This window comes from Salvelinus alpinus, chromosome 1 (genome assembly GCF_045679555.1).
Source record: "Salvelinus alpinus chromosome 1, SLU_Salpinus.1, whole genome shotgun sequence".
Taxonomy (NCBI): Eukaryota; Metazoa; Chordata; class Actinopteri; order Salmoniformes; family Salmonidae; genus Salvelinus; species Salvelinus alpinus.
The window spans coordinates 60,229,292-60,256,975 of NC_092086.1; the positions used below are offsets into that span (position 1 = coordinate 60,229,292).

The 27,684-nt window shown below is 41.3% G+C and overlaps 1 protein-coding gene across 1 annotated transcript in view; it reads right to left on the reverse strand.

The window, feature by feature from the left end:
- Nucleotides 1-27,684, reverse strand: part of xpo6 (exportin 6) — a 70,008-nt gene that overhangs the window by 18,476 nt on the left and 23,848 nt on the right. The window contains exons 6-13 of the mRNA XM_071412655.1: nucleotides 23,214-23,291; nucleotides 22,403-22,916; nucleotides 15,216-15,342; nucleotides 14,839-14,948; nucleotides 14,301-14,409; nucleotides 14,007-14,099; nucleotides 13,654-13,723; nucleotides 252-411 (exon numbers count right to left, since the gene is read on the reverse strand). Of these exons, the coding sequence (XP_071268756.1) occupies nucleotides 252-411; nucleotides 13,654-13,723; nucleotides 14,007-14,099; nucleotides 14,301-14,409; nucleotides 14,839-14,948; nucleotides 15,216-15,342; nucleotides 22,403-22,916; nucleotides 23,214-23,291 (1,261 nt within the window). The remainder of the gene's footprint in view (nucleotides 1-251; nucleotides 412-13,653; nucleotides 13,724-14,006; nucleotides 14,100-14,300; nucleotides 14,410-14,838; nucleotides 14,949-15,215; nucleotides 15,343-22,402; nucleotides 22,917-23,213; nucleotides 23,292-27,684) is intronic.

The window sequence follows — 27,684 nt, forward strand, 5'->3', positions numbered from 1 at the left end:
AAATCGTCTTGCCACTTTTCAAAAATTCACTTGGAATAATTAAATCAAGTGTAGGTGGTCAGTCAGGAAAATGCATAATTTTATTTTGGCCAAAAGCTATTTTCTCCCTTTCTCTTTCACATATTGGAGGCCACCAAAGGGATAGACCCAAGGAACCAAAAGTGGGTCAAATTCATTTTAATTTAGCCAATTCAGGAAGTAAACTGAAATTTCAGTGGAAGTGATTGAAGGAAGGAGTGTGGCACACTAACCGCTCCACCACCGCTAGCGCATCGTTGAAGCGTGCGGCGAAAACGTCCCCAATGAAGTACCCAGCCAGCCTCCCGACAGCCTGAAGTAGGGAGCTGAGGTCCCTGAGAGCGCAGTGCAGCCTCCGACAATCGTTCTCTGCTGTAATGTTCAGTCTCCGACCTGCCACAAAGAAAGAGTAGAGATGAGGATAAGCACATGCTCAATTTCATGAAATAACCTTTCAAATGAGCCACTTGTTTCGTTTTTTTTTTTACAGTCCATTACATGCATTGCATGCTTTTCAGAAGACTCTTTCAGTACTGAAAATGTATTTCATTTTACCAAAAAATGCTGTAAAAAAAGCACTGAAAGGCAAACAACCCCTAGCCCCTGAGAGAACTGATTAGGTGTTAGAAAGATGGCCCAGCCTATGAGAGCTACTACCATATCACTTAGACCTATCCTATTCCTTAAAATCTACACCTGTAACAATGAGATAGGCACTGAAAGTTATTTCTGGATACCACGATTGGGATTTTTTCCCTACAGATGTGTAAAAAAAAACAACAAAAAAAACGTCTTGATTGTGTGCATCTTCACACCCCAGAGCTAATACTTGGTAGAAGCACCTTTTGTAGCCAGTCAACTGTGAATAATTTTGAATACGATTCTACCAACTGCACAACTCTTAGGGCAACACACACTCAGTCGCCAGTTTATTAGGTACATCACCCGTTCATGAAAATGGTTCGCTCCTACAGACAGTGAGTCACATGGCTTGCTTTATAAAGCAGTCAGACAGGTATCGAGGTATTTAGTTGCTGTTCGACTTAACATTAAAATGAGCAAAACTAGTGACCTAAGCGACTTGGAGCGTGGTATGATCGTTTGTGCCAGGCGCACCAGTTCCAGTATCTCAGAAATGGCCAGCCTCCTAGGATTTTCATGCACGAGTGACTAGGGTTTACTGAGAATGGTGCGAAAAACAAAAAACAGTCAGCGGTAGTCTTCTGGGCAAAAACAGCTTATTGATGAGAGGTCAAAGGAAAATGTCAAGAATCATGCAAGCTAACAAGCGGGCCACAAACAGGCAAATAACGAGCAGTACAACAGTTATGTGCAGATTGGCATCTTAGAACGCAAACTTGTCAGTCCTCATCACAGATGGGCTATTGTAGCAGACTTCCACACCGGGTTACAATCCTATCAGTTAAAAACAAGAAGAAGCCGCTCCAGTGGGCACGCGATCACCAACACTGGACAATTGAGGAGTGGAAAAACATTACTTGGTCTGACGAATCCTGGTTCCTGATGACAGAGTCAGGATTTGGCGTACGCAGCATGAGTCCATGGCCCCACCCTCCCTGGTGTCAACGGTTCAGGCTGGTGGCGGTGGTGTTAATGTTTTATAAACTTTTATTTAATCAGGGGAGCCCAATTAAGATCAGGGTCTCATCTTCAATAGTTCCCTGAGACCATAAAGCAAAACACAATAAATGTGTGGGGAATGCTTTCCCGGCACACATTAGGTCCCTTCATACCAATTGAGCAACGTTTGAACGCAACACCTTGTAGAATCCATGCCCCGAAGAATTCAGGCTCTTCTGGAGGCAAAGGGGGTCTGACCCATTACTCAATAGCAAATGAGTGTATATCCATTATTCTTGTAAAATTGCCCAAGCTCAGTACATTTGATTGGGAATCATTGATGGAGAACAATATTCAAACCTGGTCTCTGATTATGAAGAACATTTTAGTCAGGAATGAGAATGGACCACTGAACACCACTTGAAAACCCCTTCTAGCAAATTATTATGGTGTGTCTTTGGCATTCAGTCTTCTGAAAACCTAGTCTCGCGTTTCCTTATCTCCAAAATCACGTCGTTGTCACGCCTCCCTTGAAAAACACTTTTGGCGCTTCTCCATTCGTTAGGCTGCTGGCTAACGTTATGCTTTTCTACCAGGATTTTTTAAAACATAATAATAATGAAGATGCCCCATTATTTCATTTTTGTAAGATCCAAAAAAACTGAGGCAGTGGGAGAACATATTCAAGTAAGTAAATACAATTTTAAAATGTATTACCTGGCTACAGTAGGCACCTTTGTAGGCTAACTCAACTAAGCTGCTAGCTAAGTAAATTAAATGTATCAGCTAGCTAACGTCCTATTAGCTAGCCTTCTTGATGTAATTCATTGTAAATTAAAAACAGTCTCCAAATGCATTTGTAAATAACAACCATGAAAAACGGTGAAATTGCAGCTCCAGCTGTCAGTAAAAGGAGAGCGTAGGCTACTGCACAGGGCAGGTAATTTTGTGGGAGGACATTATGAAAAGATTTCCATTTCCAGTCCCTAGAGAGTAAAACTTTGAGGACAAAGAGATAATAACATAATATTCAGTGCCATCATGCCTCCCACATCTAATTTGAGTATAATGAAGCCTGTGTCTTTGTGATGTTTTCTGTCTTCAGATATGGAAACCAAAGCCTGCTTGCAAATGAAGAGAGCACTCCTAATGAATGTCTCAAGAGACTATGGGTATATCTTAGACGTCATGGGTTATATAGTGCCTTCAGAAAGTATTCATACCCATTGACTTATTCCACATTTCGTTGTGTTACAGCCCAAATTCAAAATGGTTTTATTTGTTTTATCCTCTCACCCATCTACACACAAAACCCCATAATGACAAAGTGAAAACATGTTTTTAAAAATATTTGCAAGTTTATAGAAATAAATACATATAATTTACATAAGTAAGGGTATACTTGAACACCCGAGTCAACACGTTAGAATTACCTTTGGCAGTGATTACAGCTGTCTTTTTGGGTAAGTCGCTAAGAGCTTTGCACACTTGAATTGTACAATATTTGAACAAAATTCTCCAAGCTCTGTCAAGTTGGTTGTTGATCATTCCTAAACAGCCATGATCAAGTCTTGCCATAGATTTTCAAGTAGATTTATTTTTTATCACAAAAAAACCTCCCTAGTCCTTGCCGATGACAAGCATACCCATAACATGACGCAGCCACCACCATGCTTGAAAATAAGAAGAGTGGTACTCAGTGATGTGTTGGATTTGTCCCAAACTTAACATTTTGAATTCAGGACATAAAACAATTTTTTTGCAGTTTTACTTTAGTGCCTTCCTTTTCACTGTATTGTGGAGTAAATAGAATGTCGTTGATCCATCCTCAGTTTTCTCCTATCACAGTCATTAAATTGTTTTAAATTCACCATTGGCCTCATGTTGAAAACCCTGCGCTGTTTCCTTCCTCACCAGCAACTGCGTTAGGGAGGACAAATGTGTATTTGTAGTGATTGGGTGTATTGATACACCATCCAAAATGTAATTAATAAATTCACCATGCTCAAACGGATATTTAAATGTCTGCTTATTTTATTTTTACCCATCTATCAATAGGTGTCCTTTCTGAGGCATTGGAAAAGCTTCCTGGTCTTTGTAGTTTAATCTGTGGTTGAAATTCACTGAGGAACCTTACAGATAATTGTAAGTGTACAGACATTAGGTAGTCATTGAAAAATCACGCTAAACACTATTATTACACACAGAGTGAGTCAATGCAACTTAATGGGATAACGGCCAGTCACCATTGTACAGCGCCCCTGGAGTAATTAGGGTTAAGTGCCTAGCTCAAGGGCACAGCGACACCCTACGGGTGTCTCAGGGGGAGTTAGGATATGCAAAACTTGTATGTAACAGGACAAAAATTAACAACCCCAAAAAGTATTATGTGTTCAGCTAATTTTTACTCCTGAACTTGGTGTACAAAACATTAGGAACACCTTCCTAATATTAATTGCATCCCATTCTGCCTCAATTCATCGGGGCATGGACCAGGAGTTGAAAGTGTTCCACAGGGATGCTGGCCTATGTTGACTCCAATGCCTCCCACAGTTGTGTCAACTTGGCTGGATGTCCTTTGGTGGTGGACCATTCTTAATACACATGGGAAAATGTTGAGCATGAAAAACCCAGCAGCATCGGAGTTCTTGACACACACAAACCGATGCGCCTGGTACCTAGTACCATGCCCCGTTCAAAGGCACTTAAATCTAGTCTTGCCCATTCACCCTCTGAATGGCACACATACACAAGCCACGTCTCAACAGTTTCAAGGCTTAAAAATCCTCCTTTAAATCGATCTCCTCACCTGCATCTACACTGATTGAAGTGGATTTAACAGGTGACATCAATTAGGGATCCTCGTTTTCACTTGGTCAGTCTGTTATTGAAAAGAGCAGGTGTTCCTAATGTTTTGTACACAGTGTATTTAGGCTTGTCATAACAAAGAGGTTGAATACTGAGACTCAAGACATTTCAGCTTTTAATTTGTAATCAATTTATAACATTTTCCAAAAACAATTCCACTTTGACATTATGGGGTATTGTGACACAAAACCTCAACTTAATCCATTTTAAATTCAGGCTGTGAAACAAAATGTGGAAAAAGTCAAGGGGTGTGAATATTCTCGGAAGGCACTGTATCTATTGGCCGACATCCTTTAGCAAATGTACAAGGCACCTGCATGTTCCTGGACATTTCACTTTTGTTTTTAAGCCCTGGATATCAAACCCCTTAATGTTATTGTTGGAAATTTCTGGGGGGAATGGCCCTAGCCCTCACCCTCCGAGCCAACAGGTCCCAGACGTGCTCTTCGCTGGCCATGGCAGAACACTGACATTCCTGTCTTGCAGGAAATCACACACAGAATGAGCAGTATGTCTGGTGGCATTGTCATGCTGGAGGGTCATGTCAGGATGAGCCTGCAGGAAGGGTACCACATGAGGGAGGAGGATGTCTTCCCTGTAACGCACAGCACTGAGATTGCCTGCAATGACAACAAGCTCAGTCTGATGCTGTGACACCGCCCCAAACCATGACGGACCCTCCACCTTGATCCCGCTTCAGAGTACAGGCCTCGGTGTAACCCTCATTCCTTCGACGATAAACGCGAATCCGACCATCACCTCCAGTGAGACAAAACCACGACACGTCAGGGAAGAGCACTTCTTGCCAGTCCTGTCTGGTCCAGCGACGGTGGGTTTGTGCCCATAGGCGACATTGTTGCCGGTGATGTTTGGTGAGGACCTGCCTTACAACAGGCCTACAAGCCCCCAGTCCAGCCTCTCTCAGCCTATTGCGGACAGGCTGAGCACTGATGGAGGGATTGTGCGTTCCTGGTGTAACTCGGGCAGTTGTTGTTGCCATCCTGCACCTATCCCGCATGTGTGATGTTCGGATGAACCGATCCTGTGCAGTTGTTGTTACAAGTGGTATGCCACTGCGAGGATGATCAGCTGTCCGTCCTGTCTCCCTGTAGCGCTGTCTTAGCCGTCTCACAGTACGGAAGTCAGTTCTATTTGTGACGCAGATCGTGCTGTAAGTCCTGCCTCTCCCATCTCCTCATTGGTTTATAGAAGCAGGTACCCACGTGCCATTTCCTCATTGGTTTTACCCACGTGGGTGACCGAAAGACAAATGAGGTCGGTGGCGGTAATGCACCTAATTTATGAAAGTTGCCAATCGCAATATAAAGTCCAGAGAAGAAAAAGCCTGGAAGGAGGAGAGATGACTAGAAACGATTTGGTTGATCGGTTTATGGTGGGTTAATTGTCAGTGTAGAGGACCTTGTGCATTTCAGGTAAAATAACTCAATGTTTATATCCCAGGACAAATTAGCTAGCAACAGCAAGCTAGCTAAATAGGACAAATAAGCTAGCAAGTGCAAGCTAGCTAGCTAAATTGCCATAAAAGTTTAATGCTTTTCGACCTGTCTTGAAATGTATGTAATTGGTTCACAGTTTTGTTTTGATTTTTTAACCTGTGTGTCGTGATCGCGTTTGGTGTGGGGACCGTTTTATTTTAACAAGCATGGGAAACAGTGTTAAACCCTTTACAATGAAGATTTGTGAAGTTATTTGGATTTTTACGAATTATCTTTGAACGACAGGGTCCGGAAAAAGGGACGAGTTTAGCTTTTGATTTAGATGATATAGCCTACAGTGGCCTTTATATGGGGTTCAATGCAAGCCTATATTGACTGAGACTTTTTAAAAACTTTTTTTTCTTCTTCATTATGAAGGGCTTGACATTAATTCATGATTTTTTTCGTTGGTCTGTAACATGGACCAAATAGGTGACTGAAAATTACATTGTGTTGTATGATACAAGACACCACTTTACAAAATAAAATGCATTATTATTACCATACAGAGAATTAGACAATGTAGGCTTCTCTTCTGCCTATTGGCTTATCTGCATATTCAAGCCTGTCAAAATACAACACCGCCCCTTTAATTAAGGCATAAGCTTTTTACCTGACTGGCTTTTCAAAGATGGCTTGAAATGTAGCCTACACGTTTTGTGATCTTGTTGGAAGCAGTAACCCCCCGTTGTTGACCTATACTTATCTATGACTGGGCTAATAAATCGCTAACTAGCAAAGAATATAAACAAACGTGCACATGCACGGATCTGAAATACGCATTCACTCGAGGGTGATATAAAGTCTGTGGGCTACCCTCGCCAATAGAATTATACTCCGCTGCGCTCTGGCTCTGCCTACAACAAAACCCCAGACTCAATCTCACAAAGTTAAATAAAATAAAAAAAATTGCATTGAAAAGGGGCTGATATAATGTTGACTTTATCACAGAAAAAACTTGATTTATACAGTGCAAACTAATGGCGCGAACTCAGTAACGTTCAATCTCCTGCGTCTCTGCGCGGCATGGCCTAGAGGAAGAAAGAGGCTGTGCACGCGCGCAGTTTAGAGGGAACATTGCTTACGAGCCATTCCCAACGACGCAGAGTTAAACAAATGATAATTCAAAGAAAAATCGTAACACAAGGAATAAAATACACAAGAATGGAGCCATATACAGGGAGTACTGGTACCAGATCAATGTACAGGGGTACGATGTAATTGAGGTAGATACAGTACATTAGGAAAGTATTCAGACCCCTTGACTTTTCCAACATTGTTACGTTACATTAATTCCAAAAAGTATTCAATTATTTGTTTCCCTCAATCTACACACAATACAACATAATGAAAAAGTGACAACCGGTGTGTAGATTGTTTTTTGCAAATTTATGAAAAATAAAAACAGAAATATCTTATTTACATAAGTATTCAGACACTGCTATGAGACTCGAAATTGAGCTCAGATGCATCCTGTTTTCATTGATCATACTTGAGATGTTTCTTCAACTTGGAGTCCACCTGTGATAAATTCAATTGATTGGACATGATTTGGAAAGGTAAACGGGGCGGCAGGTAGCCTAGTGGTTGGTTACTAGCATTGGGCCAGTATCCGAAAGGTTGCTGGATCAAAACCCCGAGCTGACAAGGTAATAAAATCTGTCGTTCTGCCCCTGAACAAGGCAGTTAACCCACTGTTCCCGGTAGGCCATCATTGAAAATAAGAATTTGTTCTTAACTGACTTGCCTAGTTAAATAAAAGGTAAAAAAGTTTAAAAAAAAGAACCATATAAGGTCCCACAGTGCATGTCAGAGCAAAAACAATCCATGAGGTTGAAGCAATTGTCCGTGGAGCTCCGAGACAGGATTGTGTCGAGGCACAGATCTGGGGAAGGGTACCAAAAATGTCTGCAGGAACACCAGGCAACACCAGGTGTCTGCAGCATCATTATTTTTGAAAATATTTTTTGTGGGTGATGCACACTGCCTGCCCTAAAGGACACCAACACCAGGTGTCGCAGAAAGGCCAAGAAGATCATCAGGGACCCCAACCATGCCCTGTTCTCAACACTTCAATCACTCAGACGCGGGCAGTGCAGGAGCATCATGGCAAAAACTGGAAGACTGGCCAATAGTTTCTACCCTCAGACCATCAGGCTGCTGAATAGCCACCACTACTAGTCAGCTACCTGCTCCTTACTCCCCCGTGCTACACCCCCCCAAACTGACTGTTGTTTATGAAGTCTGTAATCACAACATGTTTCAAGCTGACCACCATTGTACAGCAGGTGAGCGATAACTTGAGGTTATGAAGAGTTGTTTATGAAGAGCCTTCGCCCTATCGCCCTAATTTTTTATATTGAAATGACCAGCATCGTAGACAATTTCTCCCTTCTTGCTGCAGCTTTAGCGCAATCTCGAAATAACAGAGAAATCCTGTGAAAACCAGCATGCTGCAAACTTTCTAAAATGTTTTGTCACCAGCGCTGGTTTTGTTGACATATTTGTCCCTCACGCTGTTGCTCCTATGGCACAAGTCTGTTCAGCACCTTTGGATCTCCACCCAAGCAAGGAATTTGATTGGTTTGACGTGTTGCGAAGCGTCACTGATTTACATTGGGTTCCGACCCCTCTTTAGAAGATTTTATGCCGTTGAATTTCCTCAGGCTTCCCGTTTTAGAGAAGCCTGGTTCGCAACTAGGCTACTGAAAACCTAACCCTGGGATAAAGTTGTATTTTTCAGCGGGACAATTACACAGTCACACCAGCATGACTTTCCAGGAGGTGTTAAATGTTCCTGATTGGTCAAGTCTCCGTCCGCACCTAAATCTGCTTTAAAATATTGCTGTCTATCAATGATTACCAACCTAATTTTTTTTGCAATTTCACTTCTTTTTGAGAAATTACCCCAACCAGTTCATCCTGATTGTGCAGTTTGGGGCTCAAAGGCTCCAAAAACACCCAAATATGTCCTTTTAGAAACAAAAAAAGCCCTCAGTACAGTGAAGCAGGTCTTTACATGTTGTATACATGAAATTGTTGCATTCCAAACTTTATCCGTAACGTTATATTCCATTTAGTTGTGACACCCCTCCGTCCATTTTAGCAGCAGAGAGATGGAACAGCAGGATAGGGAAAACAGTCCGAGTCAAGTTCAGAATGAAACAATTTCATGTGTACAACATCTAAAGACCTGCACAGTATACTCAGAACATTTCCTTTTATAAAAGGATGTAGTTGGGTGTTTTTAGAGCATTTTGTATAAGTTTTTTTGGAACCCCTGGGTCTAGACACTTCTTTAGCGATTTCACTTGTTTTTGAGAAACATACTCCAACCACCGAATCACTTCCTCATCCTTGTTGTGTACGAGGATGAGGAAGTCAAATCAAATCTTAAAATCACATGCTCGTAAACAGGTGTAACAGTAAAATGCTTACAGGCCCTTCCCAACAATGCAGAGAGGGGGGAAAAAAGCCTTTGATCCCCCCATACTGGATGAGGAATTGATTCACTGGTTTGGGTAAGTTTATCAAAAACAAGGGAAATCAAAAAAAAAAAAAAAAAAGTCTGCACCCTTCTATAATATACCAATTACATAAAAAAAAGAGATTTGGTTGTAAAAAAGCAAACTTCTCATTTAACTCTTTGTTTTTTTATAATATTATTCATTAATAACATTTCATTTACTCTCACTTTTCAAATGTGAAGTTGGTTGTGTAGATTTCTTTAAATATATTTAATTTTAAGGCAGCAACATGAAGACTGAAAGGGGCGTGTAGACTTTCACTACGCACTGTACCAGACACCTCCACCCACATCGACGGGGCTGCAGAGGAGACGGTCTGCAGTTTAAAGTTCCTCGATGGATCTAACATACTGTGAATTACTACTAAATGTCCTACATACGATTTAGAGGGGACTGTATAGTAAAAACGAATGTAGTGGGCTAAAAATAACACCATACTAGGCTCACCCATTCTGAGAACGCATCATATAATGAAGAGGTTCCCAAACTTTTTCACTTGGGGTGGCCCCCCTTCCAGCATTGGGTTACAACCCGTGCCCCTCCTGCACGCACATGCCTATTTTTATGGGCACAAGCACTGTTCATGACACAAACTGTTCACACCCCTCTTGTTAGTGGAGAGAATTTTGCGCCGTTAAAGCTTATTTTCTGCAATTCTATACACTTTGCCATTTCTAATGTGTATTCATGTGATATTTGAGTGACAAAAAAATTACAACATCTCTGTGTTATATATACAGTGGGGAGAACAAGTATTTGATACACTGCCGATTTTGCAGGTTTTCCTACTTACAAAGCATGTAGAGGTCTGTAATTTTTATCATAGGTAAACTTCAACTGTGAGAGACGGAATCTAAAACAAAAATCCAGAAAATCACATTGTATGATTTTTAAGTAATTCCTTTGCATTTTATTGCATGACATAAGTATTTGATCACCTACCAACCAGTAAGAATTCCGGCTCTAACAGACCTGTTAGTTTTTCTTTAAGAAGCCCTCCTGTTCTCCACTCATTACCTGTATTAACTGCACCTGTTTGAACTCGTTACCTGTATAAAAGACACCTGTCTACACGCTCAATCAAACAGACTCCAACCTCTCCACAATGGCCAAGACCAGAGAGCTGTGTAAGGACATCAGGGATAAAATTGTAGACCTGCACAAGGCTGGGATGGGCTACAGGACAATAGGCAAGCAGCTTGGTGAGAAGGCAACAACTGTTGGCGCAATTATTAGAAAATGGAAGAAGTTCAAGATGACGGTCAATCACCCTCGGACTGGGGCTCCATGCAAGATATCACCTCGTGGGGCATCAATGATCATGAGGAAGGTGAGGGATCAGCCCAGAACTACACGGCAGGACCTGGTCAATGACCTGAAGAGAGCTGGGACCACAGTCTCAAAGAAAACCATTAGTAACACACTACGCCGTCATGGATTAAAATCCTGCAGCGCACGCAAGGTCCCCCTGCTCAAGCCAGCGCATGTCCAGGCCCGTCTGAAGTTTGCCAATGACCATCTGGATGATCCAGAGGAGGAATGGGAGAAGGTCATGTGGTCTGATGAGACAAAAATATAACTTTTTGGTCTAAACTCCACTCGCTGTGTTTGGAGGAAGAAGAAGGATGAGTACAACCCCAAGAACCCATCCCAACCGTGAAGCATGGAGGTGGAAACATCATTCTTTGGGGCTGCTTTTCTGCAAAGGGGACAGGACGACTGCACCGTATTGAGGGGAGGATGGATGGGGCCATGTATCGCGAGATCTTGGCCAACAACCTCCTTCCCTCAGTAAGAGCATTGAAGATGGGTCGTGGCTGGGTCTTCCAGCATGACAACGACCCGAAACACACAGCCAGGGCAACTAAGGAGTGGCTCCGTAAGAAGCATCTCAAGGTCCTGGAGTGGTCTAGCCAGTCTCCAGACCTGAACCCAATAGAAAATCTTTGGAGGGAGCTGAAATTCCGTATTGCCCAGCGACAGCCCCGAAACCTGAAGGATCTGGAGAAGGTCTGTATGGAGGAGTGGGCCAAAATCCCTGCTGCAGTGTGTGCAAACCTGGTCAAGAACTACAGGAAATGTATGATCTCTGTAATTGCAAACAAAGGTTTCTGTACCAAATATTAAGTTCTGCTTTTCTGATGTATCAAATACTTATGTCATGCAATAAAATGCAAAGGAATTACTTAAAAATCATACAATGTGATTTTCTGGATTTTTGTTTTAGATTCCGTCTCTCACAGTTGAAGTGTACCTATGATAAAAATTACAGACCTCTACATGCTTTGTAAGTAGGAAAACCTGCAAAATCGGCAGTGTATCAAATACTTGTTCTCCCCACTGTATATATCAGCTAAAGTTTTTATTTATTTAGACCTTTTAGCCCAGATATGTATTTTTTTAATCTATATTTATTTTTTATATATACACACACACACACACACAGTTGAAGTCAGAAGTTTACATACACCTTAGCCAAATACATTTAAACTCAGTTTCACAATTCCTGACATTTAATCCTAGTAAAAATTCCCTGTCTTAGGTCAGTTAAGATCACCACTTTATTTTAAGAATGTGTAATGTCAGAATAATAGTAGAGAAAATGATTTATTTCAGCTTTTATTTCTTTCATCACATTTCAAGTGGGTCAGAAGTTTACATACACTCAATTTGTATTTGGTAGCATTTCTTTTAAATTGTTTAACTTGGGTCAAACATTTCAGGTAGCCTTCAACAAGCTTCCCACAATAAGTTAGGTGAATTTTGGCCCATTCCTCCTGACAGAGCTGGTGTAACTGAGTCAGGTTTGTAGGCCTCCTTGCTCGCACATGCTTTTTCAGTTCTGCCCACAAATGTTCTATTGGATTGAGCTCAGGGCTTTGTGATGGCCACTCCAATACCTTGACTTTGTTGTCCTTAAGCCATTTTGCCACAACTTATGCTTGGGGTCAATGTCCATTTGGAAGACCCAATTGCGACCGAGCTTTAACTTCCTGACTGATGTCTTGAGATGTTGCTTCAATATAGCCACATCATTTTCCTTCCTCACGATGCCATCTATTTTGTGAAGTGCACCAGTCCCTCCTGCAGCAAAGCACCCCCACAATATGATGCTGCCACCCCCGTGCTTCACGGTTGGGATGGTGTTCTTCGGTTTGCAAGCCTCCTTTTTCCTCCAAACATAACAATGGTCATTATGGCCAAACAGTTCTATTTTTGTTTCATCAGACCAGAGGACATTTCTCCAAAAAGTACAATCTTTGTCCCCATGTGCAGTTGCAAACCGTAGTCTGGCTTTTTTATGGCGGTTTGGAGAAGTGGCTCCTTCCTTGCTGAGCGGCCTTTCAGGTTATGTCGATATAGGACTCCCTTTACTGTGGATACTTTTGTACCCGTTTCCTCCAGCATCTTCACAAGGTCTTTTGCTGTTGTTCTGGGATTGATTTGCACTTTTCGCACCAAAGTACCAAGGACAGCGTCTCTTTTCTGAGCGGTATGACGGCTGCGTGGTCCCATGGTGTTTATACTTGCGTACTATTGTTTGTACAGATGAACGTGGTACCTTCAGGCGTTTGGAAATTGCTCCCAAAGATGAACCAGACTTGTGGAGGTCTACAATTTTTATCTTTCTTTTGATTTTCCCATGATGTCAAGCAAAGAGGCACTGAGTTTGAAGGTAGGCCTTGAAATACATCCACAGGTACACCTCCAATTGACTCAGATGAGGCTAATTGGCATCATCTATCAGAAGCTTCTAAAGCCATGACATCATTTTCTGGAATTTCCCAAGCTGTTTAAAGGCACAGTCAACTTGTGTATGTAATGTAAACTTCTGACCCACTGGAATTGTGATACAGTGAATTATAAGTGAAATAATCTGTCTGTAAACAATTGTTGGGAAAATGACTTGTGTCATGGACAAAGTAGATGTCCTAACCGACTTGCCAAAACTATAGTTTGTTAACAAGACATTTGTGGAGTGGTTGAAAAACGAGTTAATGACTCCGACCTAAGTATGTAAACTTCCGACTTCAACTGTATATGTATTTCTTTCCCACTTTACTGCTGAGAGCTCGCAAGTAAGCATTTCATTGTACCGTTACCCTCTGTATTCTGTGCATATGACGAATAAAATGTTGTCTCATGCAAAAATGTTCACTCACTTGTTCCTGAAGTGACGATGAACTGCTGCAAACCCAGGTACACATCCAAGTCCTCTTGAAGGACAGGGAACTGAGAGAGAGAGAGAGATAAATGGTTCAGGAGTCAGTGGTTTAAGAAATAGTTAACTCCAAAATCAATGTTTGTCAGGCGTTTTTGTCTTGAATACAACGTCATGTTGTCATAAGCACATCACATTAAACTACTGCAGGGTGAAAGGTGATACATGAACCAGACAAAAAAGGCCTGCACATTCAATGTGCATAATACCACCTTTAAAATCATCATTTTATTAAATTGGGCGCATTTCAGTGTGTTGACCTTTTTCGGGATTTTCCAGGAGGAGAACACTCACCAACGTGGCGAAGGCATGGGACGGCAGCAGCTCCATCACCTTGACAACAACCTCCAGACTCTGCCGCAAGTACCGTTGCCATTCAGTCTGTTGCTATGGTAAGCACAAAGAGTTTAACTAGTGATACAGGTTGAGGAAAAACAAGCAGTCTGTGTGTGTGTGTATGCACTGTTGTAATATATGCGATAATGGGAACAACAAAATGTTCCTTTAACACACTAGGCAATAAAGGTGCAGACAAATATAATTCTCAGCACAACTGACGAAAGCAGTGCGAGAAGTAAAGCCTCTTACATCATCATCCAGGGTCTCATCATCCAGCTCCTCTAATTGGGCCTGGTTATATCGGAACTGGATTCGGTTGAGAACCTCTCTTAATAGCAGCACTAAAGCATCCTTATACCTGTAGAACCGCACAAGAGGCCAGATTAGCAACCAATAGAAGAAGCAGCACCATACAAGAGGCTAGTAACTAACAACAGAACCATATTAAAAACATTAAAGCAACTCTGGCCCTCAAGAGTTACTGGATGTGCAGGATTTCGTTTAAGCCCTTCAGTAAGACAGACTCCGCTAATAATATCCCAGACTGAATACTTTGATTAGTTGATTACTTGAATCAGGAGTGTTGATCAAGTGACATGCTGGGAGAAGTCTGCACAACCAGTAGCTCTCCAAGATCAAAGTTGGAGAACCTTGCATTACAGACACTGATCCATAAATGTTTCACGCATCAGAAGACATGATTGATAGTACATCCAAATTCCTTTGCTTTATATACAAGTAAAACCAGAGCAACACTGAAAATGACATTAAATCCATTCAGTTGTACCTGTTCAGCACACCGTCTCGGTCAGCCAGCCTACTTTTGATTTTAGTGGTTAAATAATCCAAGAAGATACTCCAGATGTCCAAACAGGCAAAATAGCCTTCGTGGGTGGGCTAGAACGATAAAGCAGAAGAGCAGTTATTTTCTCTACAGTACATGACAGAGGTTTCTGATTCATCAGTCAAACTCTAGATAATGTTATTATGGAAGCCATCTTGGCCTGCTGCAGAGTTATCTTTTTCTCTAATCTTTCCCCAATTGCGGCATACGATACTGTAGTACGCACATACTTCCATAGGATATTTTAGTGTCAGCAGCCCCTGTGAGCAGTGTAAAGGCAAATGTAGAAAGTAAACAAAATGGCTGAAAGGATGTGCTACCTGATTGAAAGTGTACTTGAAAAGCAGGGCTAAAAACTCCACCACAGGAAACTGAGCGTTGGACTCGATCCGCCGAAGGTGCACGCTGACGAACAGGCGCAGAAAGTCGGTGAACTTCTCTACATAACTGCAGACAGAGAGGGAGAGAGTGCCACATATATCTTTGCATTAGAGTCAAACTGATATATTGGTTGACTGATATTGTCCTGTTATGGGCTTTTACAGATGATACCTGTCTCTACAATGGATGGAGAAAAAGGTTTTGTATAATTTCAGACAGTAGTTTTGTGTACAACGTCAGATGTGGGTCGTTCCATGACTAGAATACCTTTTTGTCCCTCAGACATGTGTACATTTTTCTAAAACACTCAATTTAAAATTGGATCACCTGCTCTAAATAAACCATGCTCAAAATGTTCATTAAAAAATGTACTTGTAGAGTATATTGTTTAACACTTAACATTAACTAAATCTAAAACAGGTACTTTAGAGATATTTACATTAACATATTTAACTATCCATAAATTAAGGTAAAGAAATTGTATCCTTTATCTCTGCTGCATTCTTAACCCTCTTGCTTCAGAGCTTGCGTTTACTAGGCCTACATGACCGGAACGAGTGTGCAGATCTTGTAAGGATTCTGTGACTTTCTCCCCTGGGAATCGGAAAAGGACTGCAGATAGAATCTTATGCATGTAATGAGCCATACACTGACACGTCAAGTCCAAAACGAAAGGTTAAAAAAAATATACCAATGTAGTTTCCAAGATCCCGTCTAGCCTCTTCAGTTTAATCAAGTTTATTTTTCAAATGATAGGATTTGAATACTGATTCCATCTTTGTGGGGCTGTATTTCCTAAGGACCTCAATATATGCAGAAAACTGGTCCATGGCTGGAAAACTTGTCGGCAGACATATCGGAATTTGTGTATATTTACATTTTATTCATTTAGCAGACGCTCTTATGCAGAGTGACTTATAATGGCCGGCTCAAGGCCACAAAGATTTTTCACCTAGTTGCCTCGGGGATTCGAACCAGCAACCTTTCGGTTACTGGCCCAACACACTTAACCACTAGGCTACTTGCCCCCATATTGGTCAGGCTCTACTTTGTATTGAGGTCTCAGGCTAAATTTCTGAACCAATAACCAAATCGTGAATACATTGGCCAGCTACTTGATTTGATTCTAGGGGCTGAGGTACTCAAATTCTGCACTGAACAGAAATAGCAAACTTGAAGTGGACTGAAATAGGTGCCGGTACTCTTTATATCCAAGTCAAGCACTGGCCACTCCTCCCAAAGCCTCTGTCAAAGCCTGTCCCCAGCCCCTTCTAAAAAGTCTACCTGTGCTTACAATCCAGACAATCCAATGCACTTAATAGAAACAAGGAAGTATCTGACAAAGTATTTGATGCACCAGAAGATGTGTTAGCAGCACAAAAAGGCTCACTTCAATATAGATTAAACTGACTTAATTCCCAAAAAATATTTACTTTTGTCTAACAAACTATTTAAAAGACTATAGAGACACGTGGGAAAAACGTTTTTTTTTTTTTTTTTTTTACTTGCTGTCTCCATGATACACATCTGATGTCGCCGTCAAAACACTATGCCAACAGAGAAACAGAATATTTTGTGAAAACGACACTGATGGCCTGTTATATTTAAGCAGTGAGTTACTAATGTTATTATACTGAACCAAAGTATAAAATGCAACATGAATCAATTTGAAAGATTTTGCTGAGTTACAGTTCATATAAGGAAATCATTCAATTGAAATATATTTATTAGGCTCTAATCTATGGATTTCACATGACACGGCAGGGGCAAAGCCATGGGTGGGCATAGGCATACCCACTTGGGAGCCAGGCCCACCAAATGGGGAGCCAAGCCTAGAAAATCAGAATGGGGTTTTCCCCACAAAAGGGCTTTTTTAACTCTGATGATCGCGCAGGTGAAAAAGCTCGATGTGGAGGTCCTGGGCTGGCGTGGTCCGCGGTTGTGTGGCCGGTTGAATGTACTGCCAAATTTGATAGATTATCTTGAAAATAGGCTAAAATGCTCATTAAAACCTCTCTAGGGTATGGGGCACTATTTTCACCTCCGGATGAAACGCGTGCCCAAAGTGAACTGCCTGCTACTCAGGCCCAGAAGCTAGGATATGCATATAATTGATAAGTTTGGATAGAAAACTCTAAAGTTTCCAAAACTGTTAAAATAATGTCTGTGAGTATAACAGAACTGATTTGGCAGGCGAAAAGGAAGTAGAATAAAAAATTTAAAAATAGTTTTCTATTCAATGCCATTACAGTATCCATTGACTTAGGACTCAAATTGCACTTCCTATGCCTTCCAGTAGATGTCAACAGTCTTTAGAAATTGTTTCAGGCTTGTATTCTGAAAAATGAGGGAGTAAGACCAGTCTGAATGACTGGACCCTAAAGTGTCACATGGGCTTTTTCATGCGCAATCCCGAGAGCGCACCTTTCTTGTTTACCTTTTATATTGACGACGTTATTGTCCGGTTGAAATATTATCAATTATTTAGGCTAAAAACAACCTGAGGATTGAATATAAACATCGTTTGACATGTTTCTATGAACTTTACGGATACAATTTGGATTTGTCTGCCTGTTGTGACTGCGTTTGAGCATGTGGATTACTGAAGAAAACACGAACAAAACTGAGGTTTTTGGATATAAAGAGACTTTATCGAACAAAAGGAACATTTATTGAGTAAATGAATGTCTGCTGAGTGCAACCATATGAAGATCAAAAGGTAATTTTATCTCTTTCTGACTGTAACTTTTCTACTTGGCTGTTTACTGTTCGTAATGATTTGTCTGCTGAGCGATGTTCTCAAATAATCGCATGGTATGCTTTCGCCATAAAGCCTTTTTGAAATCTGACACCGTGGTTGGATTCACAAGAAGTTCATCTTTAAACCTATGTATAACACTTGTATGTTTTCTGAATTTTTATAATCAGTTTTTCCAATTTCACTGGATGTTGGTCAGGTGGGACGCTACCGTCCCACATACCCTAGAGAGGTTAACAGGGATTTAAACAAATTTGTGCACAAAATTTGAGAGAAATAAGCTTTTTGTGAGTATGGAACATTTCTGGGATCTTTTATTTCAGCTCATGAAACATGGGACCAATACTTTACACGTTGTGTTTATATTTATATTTTTATATTTAAAAAAAAGTGTAAGACTCCACCCCTAAAAGCAAAGCCATTTGGTGTAGCTTGCTACTTAATATTTTTTTTTAAATGATGATTGAATATTGCAGTTTGGCCATGGTCAAAGTATTCAGACCACCTGACTTTTCCCACATTTTGTTAAGTTACAGCCTTATTGTAAAATGTATTATATTATTTTATTTCCTCATCAAATCTACACACACCATAATGACAAAGCGAAAACAGGTTAAGAACATTTTGCTAATTTATAAAATAACAGAAATACCTTTTTTTACATAAGTATTCAGACCCTTTGCTAGGAGACTCGAAATTGAGCTCAGGTGCATCCTGTTTCCATTGATCATCCTTGAGATGTTTCTACAACTTCATGGGTAAATTCAATTGATTGGACATGATTTGGAAAGGCACGCCTGTCTATATAAGGTCCCACAGTTGACAGTGCATGTCAGAGCAAAAACCAAGTCATGAGGTCAAAAGAATTGTCTGTAGACAGGACCGTGTCGAGGACTGTGTCGAGGCAAAAGTCTGGGGAAGGGTACCAAAAAACTGCTACAGCATTCAAGGTCCCCACGAACACAGTGCCTTCGAACCCGATGGTCACTCTGACAGAGCTCCAGAGTTTTTCTGTGGAGATGGGAGAACCTTCTAGAAGGACAACAATCGCTGCAGCACTCCACCAATCAGGCCTTTAGAGTAAGAGTGGCCAGACAGAAGCCACTCCTCAGTAAAACGCACATGACAGCCCGTTTGGAGTTGCCAAAAGGCACCTAGGAACCTCTCAGACCATCAGAAACAAGATTCTCTGGCCTGATGAAACCAAGAATGAACTATTTGGCCTGAATGCCAAGCGTCAAGTCTGGAAGACACCTAGCACCATCCCTACGGTGAAGCATGGTGGTGGCAGCATCATTCTGTGGGGATGTTTTTCAGCGGCAGGGACTGGGAGACTAGTCAGGATCGAGGGAAAGATGAACGGAGCAAAGTACAGAGATCCTTGATGAAAACCTGGTCTAGAGCACTAAGTATCTCAGACTGGGGCAAAGGTTCATCTTCCAACAGGACAATGACCCTAAGCACACAGCCAAGACAACGCAGGAGTGGCTTTGGGACAAGTCTCTGAATGTCCTTGAGTGGCCCAGCCAGAGCACAAACTTGAACCCAATCTAATATCTCTGGAGAGACCTACAAATAGCTGTGCAGCAATGCTCCCCATCAAGCCTGACAGAGCTTGAGAGGATCTGCAGAGAAGAATGGGAAAAACTCCCCAAATACAACAAGTGTTTATTGCACTGTCTGTACTGAAGCTGCAACAAAGTTTCAATAATGGCCACAAATAATAATAATAATGGCCATGGCCTCAAGGCCACAAAGACTGCTTATTTCTGACTGAAAAGTTCTGTTACTGAAATCCCTAATTTGTTTAGGAAAAACATTCGACACCCTCAATCCTCACTCTCTTTACGTGCATCGCATACGATCAATTACATTAATAAATTATAACTAACTCTGTACACAGTAATGTCGACAGCAAATTGGATGCGGAGGATGTGAAAAATACATTTGAAACGGGCAAATGTTTACTGGTCGCTCAGGGGGGAAAGGGGAAGTCAGATCTGTGGAAGACATTTGACTTAGTTGTGGAACCTACTGAAGATCAAGAAAAAGGAGGGTATAGGAGCAAGCGTTGCGTGAGTATTATGTCTGCCAAACAGTTGCTGTTAGATTACAATATTTTAAATTCTGACCATTTGGAACATTGCATACACTAAATAAGTGTACCAGAGTCTGTGCTAACAGAAATATTAATATATAAAGCCTTTGATACAGCAGACAAAAAGAGTTGCATGCAGTCGTGAATTGTGGTTTATTTATTGTTTTGGCTAATTATTCAAAGCTCCCTTAGTTATTTAATTTTAAAACTAAAATGCTTGATTGCATTTCAAAACATGAATGTCCCGTATTCTGTGTGATGGCATGAACGAATGAATGAATGATTGATACAGTAACCTATATATTGAAATATAGGCCTAAGGAAGTTACGGTATTAAGACTAAACAGGACTTCCTCTTAGGCCTACAGCTCGATTGTGGTTATACAAGGCTAAAGAGTAACCTACTAATGATAACGACATTACTTATTATTATAATGACGATCATAATAATAACTGTAATAATAACAACAAGGAGAGCAAGACAAATTAGGGTATAGGAGTGAGAGCTGTGTGCATATTATGTGTGACAAACAGGTGCTGTTAGATTACAATATTCTTCTTCTGCCTATTTGGAACAGCGTAAACGCTAAATAAATAAGTAATACCAGTTTGTTCTAACGGGGGAAAAAAAACTGTAAAGCTTTTATTACAGCATAGCATAGATTAAAAAACGCCAAATCTGTGAAATTGCTTTATCAGACATATTGCGGTTGCATGAGGCAACCATATACAATTTCAGTATCACATATCTTAGAGTGATGGTCTGTGCCATCCCCGTGGCCTCCACAACGAATCAGACAGGTGTCCTGTTCACCATGAAAGAAAGAAAAAACATTGGGACTGCTCGACTAAAGAAATCTCAATCGACCAACAGCCTATCGAACAAACAATCGACTAAATGGGGTCTTCCCTAATCAATACCCCCAGTCACTACAAAAGATAAAGGAGTCCTTCTTAACTCAGTTGCCAGAAAGGAAGGAAACTGCTCAGGGATTTCACCATGAGGCCAATGCCGACTTTAAAACAGTTACAGAGTTTAATGGCTGTGATAGGAGAAAGCTGAGGATGGATCAACAACAGTGTAGTTACATTACTCCACAAAACTAACCTAATTGACAGAGTGAAATTAAGGAAGCCTGTATAGAATAAAAATATTTCAAAACAGGCATCCTGGTTGCCACAAGGCACTGAACCTCTTAAGAAATACTGCAAAAAATGTGGCAAAGTAATTAACATTTTGTCCTGAGTACCTAACACTCTCCATATTTTCAAGCATAGTGGTGGCTGCATCATGTTATGGGTATGCTTGTAATTGTTAAGGACTGGGGAGTTTTTCCAGGATAAAAATAAATGGAATGGAGCTAAGCACACGAGAGGAAAACCTGGTTCAGTCTGCTTTCCACCAGACACTGGGAGATGAATTCACCTTTCATCAGGACAATAACATAAAACACAAGGCCAAATCTACACTGGAGTTGTTTACCAAGAAGTGGCCTGCTGGAGGTCATTTTGCAGGGCTCTGGCAGTGCTCCTCCTGCTCAAAGGCGGAGGTAGCGGTCCTGCTGCTGGGTTGTTGCCCTCCTACGGCCTCCTTCACGTCTCCCGATGTACTGGCCTGTCTCCTGGTAGCGCCTCCATGCTCTGGACACTACGCTGACAGACACAGCAAACCTTCTTGCCACAGCTCGCATTGATGTGCCATCCTGGATGAGCTGCACTGCCTGAGCCACTTGTGTGGGTTGTAGACTCCGTCTCATGCTACCACTAGAGTGAAAGCACCGCCAGCATTCAAAAGTGACCAAAACATCAGCCAGGAAGCATAGGAACTGAGAAGTGGTCTGTGGTCACCACCTGCAGAACCACTCCTTTATTGGGGGTGTCTTGCTAATTGCCTATAATTTCCACCTTTTGTGTATTCCATTTGCACAACAGCATGTGAAATTCATTGTCAATCAGTGTTGCTTCCTAAGTGGACAGTTTGATTTCACAGAAGTGTGATTGACTTGGAGTTACATTGTGTTGTTTAAGTGTTCCCTTTATTTTTTTGAGCAGTGTATATATATGTTATGTTTCTCATATTTTTTTGACAAATGTTAGAATTTTTCTTCCACTTTGACAGTGTATTTTGTGTTGATAATTGAAAAAAAAAGACAAATCCATTTCAATCCTACCTTGTAACAACAAAATGTGGAAAAAGTAAAAGGGTGTGAATACTTTCTGAAGGCACTGTCTACTGTGTGTGTTCTATTTAATTCCATGTGTGGGCCTACCTCTCGTCCAGCTCCTGCAGCCGGCTCTTGACGGTGTGCGCGTTGTTCTCCCTTGTCAGCCTCTGTAGCAGGAAGAAGGTCTGCTGAAACATCCTCAGTAGGTACTCCTCAAAGTCCAGGGGCACACAGTTCTTGGACACCAGCTCGTTGATGCACGTCATGGCCAGCACTCCAAGCCGCGACCTGTCCACCTGCCCGCCGCCGCCCGTCTGATGCCCGGGCCGACCTCCGCCATTGGCAGGGGGAGCATGCTCGCCATTGGACGAGCATGACGAGTAGATGGAAGGGGGAGTCTTGGGCTTGACCCGCAGGTCACAGCCAAAACGGGCAAAGTGGAAGATAGAGGCGAGGAGGGAAGGGGTGATGCTGGTAGAAAGGGGGATCCAGCTGAATAGATGGGCCAGACACTCCAGAGCTAGGGAGCACAACTGTTGACTGTCATCATCCAGTGCTGGGATGGGCTGGGATAGCAGCTTGGAGTACTGGGTGCCCTGCAATAGACTGCCCAGCAACTCTGCTTAAAGGGAGGGGGACGAAGACAAATGAGAGGCCAGGTTAACATAATCTCTCCCAGTCCTGCTCTCTCTCTCATATACACACACATTGTCATACAACCTTCACAAACACACTTAGCACAGTTGTCTCCTCTCCCATTGTTCACTCCCCCTTGTAGATCTAAGATGACTGGGTGGGTGAAAGCAGTAGCATAACCTACTAACAGCCAGTCTATACAATCTAGTCAGATCCGTAAAGGGTGTGAACAACTTTCTGGAATTAAATGTGCCCCCTGATTTATAGCCCACATTCTCACCGCTTTCGCCCGAGGTGGGAGAGGGAGGGGGGGTGGCAGCCGTAACACTGTGCTTATCCCAAATCGTCTCCAGGATACCTGCAGGGTAGAAATGTAGAGAAGTGTTATTATGTATGTGCGCATATCACACCTCTAAAACACACAGAACAGAGGGAGCGATGTGGGGAGAAAGAGAGGGGGGGTAGTAAAGATCACAGGTTGGTGGCAAACAATTTGGGGAGAACGGGCTCATAGTAATGACTAGAGCGGAATGATATCAAATACAGTATGTAATAGGGAATTGAAATAGACTAACAATCAAACGCAAACAGTTCACACAATGAAGTTAAGAAACAATGAATGTGCATAAATTGGCGGGAGAGAGTGCATTCTGGAGAGAGAAGTGCATTGTGCATCTGGGCGCTGCATGGTCAATCTGACGTCTGCATTAGCCATGCAGCATTTACAGTGATACGGTCTCTGCAGAAGTCAGGGCATTCATACTTCTTGCGCTTCACGGAGCAGCGTGTGGAGGATGAATCAGAATTAGTTGGTTAACATAGATAAATAAGATGTTTTATTTACATAATATGCTTATGTGAGATACTTGTCATTAGAATGTCTCCTTTTGGACTATACTGTTGGCAGTTGCACTTTTCCCTTCTCAGCTAGGGAAAAGTCACTTGGGGCCCAGAGAGGGGAGAGGTCAGAATGGAACATTGTCTTCATATGTGAATGTATCTGTTAAACCATGTGAAGGGATGGCGTGATTAACTTCTCTAGGGTAGGTGGCAGCATTTGGAATTTTGGATGAAAAGCATGCCCAAATTAAACTGCCTGCTTCTCGGGCCCAGAAGATATGATATGCATATAACTAGTAGATTTGGATAGAAAACACTCTAAAGTTTCCAAAACTGTTAAAATAGTGTATGTGAGTATAACAGAACTGATTTGGCAGGGTAAAACCTGAGAAAAATCCATTCGGGAAGTAGTTATTTTTTTGGGTTTTGTAGTTTTCTATTCAATGCCATTACAGTATCCATTGACTTAGGACTCAAATTGCAGTTCCTCTGCCCTCCACTAGATGTCAACAGTCTTTAGAAATTGTTTCAGGCTTGTATTCTGAAAAATGAGGAAGTAAGAGCAGTCTGAATGAGTGGACCCTAAAGTGTCACAGAGCTTTTTCACGCGCACGACCGAGAGATAGCCTTTCTTGTTAACCTTTTATATTGACGACGTTATTGTCCAGTTGAAATATTAATCGATTATTTAGGCTAAAAACAACCTGAGGATTGAATATAAACATCGTTTGACATGTTTCTATGAACTTTACGGATAGAATTTGGATTTTTTGTCTGCCTGTTTTGACTGCATTTGAGCCTGTGGATTACTGAAGAAAACGCGCGAACAAAACAGAGGTTTTTGGATATGAAGAGACTTTATCGAACAAAAGGAACATTTATTGAGTAAATGAATGTCTGCTGAGTGCAACCATATGAAGATCATCAAAGGTAAGGGATTAATTTGATCTCTATTTCTGACTTGTGTAACTCTTCTACTTGGCTGGTTACTGTTTGTAATGATTTGTCTGCTGGGCTATGTTCTCAAATAATCGTAAGGTATGCTTTCGCCGTAAAGCATAAAAAAAAAAAAAAATCTGACACCGTGGTTGGATTCACAAGAAGTTAATCTTTAACCTCTAACGAGCCTCTACCCCGGGTCCGGGATCACCCCCCACCCCCCCACACACTGATTAGCATAGCTAGCATAGCTTCACAAGTAGATAGTAGCATCTAAATATCATTAAATCACAAGTCCAAGACACCAGATGAAAGATACAGATCTTGTGAATAAAGCCACCATTTCAGATTTTTAAAATGTTTTACAGGGAAGACAAAATATGTAAATCTATTAGCTAAACACGTTAGCAAAATACACAATTTCTTTGTCCACCATTTTTTCTCTCCACCAGTAGCTATCACCAATTCGGCTAAACTAAGATATTGATAGCCAATAACCTATAAAAAACCTCATCAGATGACAGTCTGATAACATATTTATGGTATAGGATAGGTTTTGTTAGAAAAAAGTGCATATTTCAGGTAGAAATCACAGTTTACAATTGCACCGACCATCACAAGACGACTAGAATTACTATAGAGAGCAACGTGTATGACCAATTTACTCTTAATAAAACATTTCATAAGAATAGACAAAGCATAGCAATGGAAAGACCCAGATCTTGTGATTCCAGACAATATTTCAGATTTTCTAAGCGTTTTACAGCGAAAACACAATAAATCGATAAGTTAGCATACCACATGTGAAAACGTTACCAGAGCATCGATTCAAGCCAAAGAGAGCTATAACGTAAACATCGCCAAAATATATTAATTTTTTCACTAACCTTCTCAGAATTCTTCCGATGACACTCCTGTAACATCATTTTACAACATACATATACAGTTTGTTCGAAAATGTGCATATTTAGCCATACAAAACCGTGGTTACACAATGAAAATACTAGGAAATCAAGCCTCAAAATGTCTGACGTCATCTTTCAGAGTGATCTAGTTTAATTGAAAGCTAATCATATACTTGACTAAAAAATACAGGGTTGACAGGAATCGAAAGACAAATTAGTTCTTAATGCAATCGCTGATTTACATTTCTAAAATTATCCTTACTGTGCAATACAGCGTTCGCCAAGAGAAGCTATAACAAACAAAATGGCGTAATATGCGTTTAAAATATTTCGACAGAACAACGATTTAACGAAATATTCCTTACTATGAGGTGATTTTCCATCAGATTCTTGGGCAATGTATCCTTTCTTGGGTCTAATCTTCTTTTGGTCGATAGATGTCCTCTGTCCTTCGAAATATCCACTAACGATCGAACGGGACCCCGAAACGTGCCCAAAGTTTCAGAGTGCACGACAAAGAAATTCCTCAAAATCGCACTAAACGGATATAAATTGCTATAAAACGGTTCAAATTAACTACATTATGATGTTTTTAACAACTATAACGACTAAAAACATGACCGGAGAAATATCACTCTCTAAACAACCATTTGGAAGGAGGCAGGTCTGATGTCCATTTTGCGCAAGACGCATGCAGGAAGAGAGCGGTACTTGCACGTTTTCGTGTTTTATAGTGGCTCTGATTGTGCAATCGACTCCATTCAAAACGTCATGACGTACTGACACCCAGAGGAAGACGTAGGCAGTGTCGGTTTCTCTATAGCATCTACTGGCACCTTAAAACCGATCCCAGATCAGGGGTAAAAATTTCTGAAATCTGACTCCCTGTCAGGAAAAGTGCTGTAGAAGTAGTTCTGTACCACTCAGAGACAAAATTCCAACGGCTATAGAAACTAGAAAGTGTTTTCTATCCAATAATAACAATAATATGCATATTGTACGATCAAGAATTGAGCACGAGGCAGTTTAATTTGGAGACCAAAAAATGCTAATGCGGAACAGACCCCCTATAGTTGCAAGAAGTTAAACCTATGTAAAATATGTTTTGTTTTCTGAATTTTTATAAAGAGTATTTCTGTATTTGAATTTGGCGCCCAGCAGTTTCACTGGCTGTTGAAGAGGTGGGACGCTAACGTCTCACGTACCCAAGAGAGGTTAAGGGGGAACCAATTATCCCTTGGCTCCACAATGTCTGTGTGCAAGTCACTCCCCTCAGTGAGCTTGTCCAGGAGTGGGGAGAAGAGGGGGTTTACTTGAGATGGGAGAATATAGAGTTGACAATTGAGTTATGCCTTGGATGAGGTAATGTTTTGGTACTATGAAGTACCAGGAACGAGATTAGAACCTCGTCTTAGAGACCAAACTGAACGATAATTTATAGCTAATGCTATCTAGCTATGGGATACTCCTTTCTCAAGTAAAAGGCCCTTTGTGAAGTTTTCCTAAGATCTGTGGTTCGTCATGTAAGTTGAGATGGGTATATCTTGGCTATAATAGATCTTTGTATTGGACTGTAGGGACTCTCAGAATTAATTATAGACACTGAATTGATCTGAGAGTCAAAGGGCTATAGTAAAGCTCACATATTATTAAAGATGAAATTTAAGCATAACTCTGACTGGTGTGTGGTTTGTAACTCTCCTCATTTGGTAATACAGGAAATTGCCACGACAAGCACAGAGCTGTTGTCAGGGAAGTTTCACAGACATGTGAATAAGACATTGAATAATGTGGCCCTGAACAAAGAGGGGGACAAAATCAAAAGTAACAGTCAGTATGTGGTGCGGCCACCAGCTGCATTAAGTACTGCAGTGCATCTCCTCCTCATGGACTACACCAGATTTGCCAGTTCTTGCTGTGAGATGTTACCCCACTCTTCCACCAAGGCACCTGCAAGTTCACGGAGATTTCTGGGGGGAATGGCTCTAGCCCTCACCCTCGGATCCAACAGGTCCCAGACGTGCTCAATGGGATTGAGATCCGGGCTCTTCGCTGGCCATGGCAGAA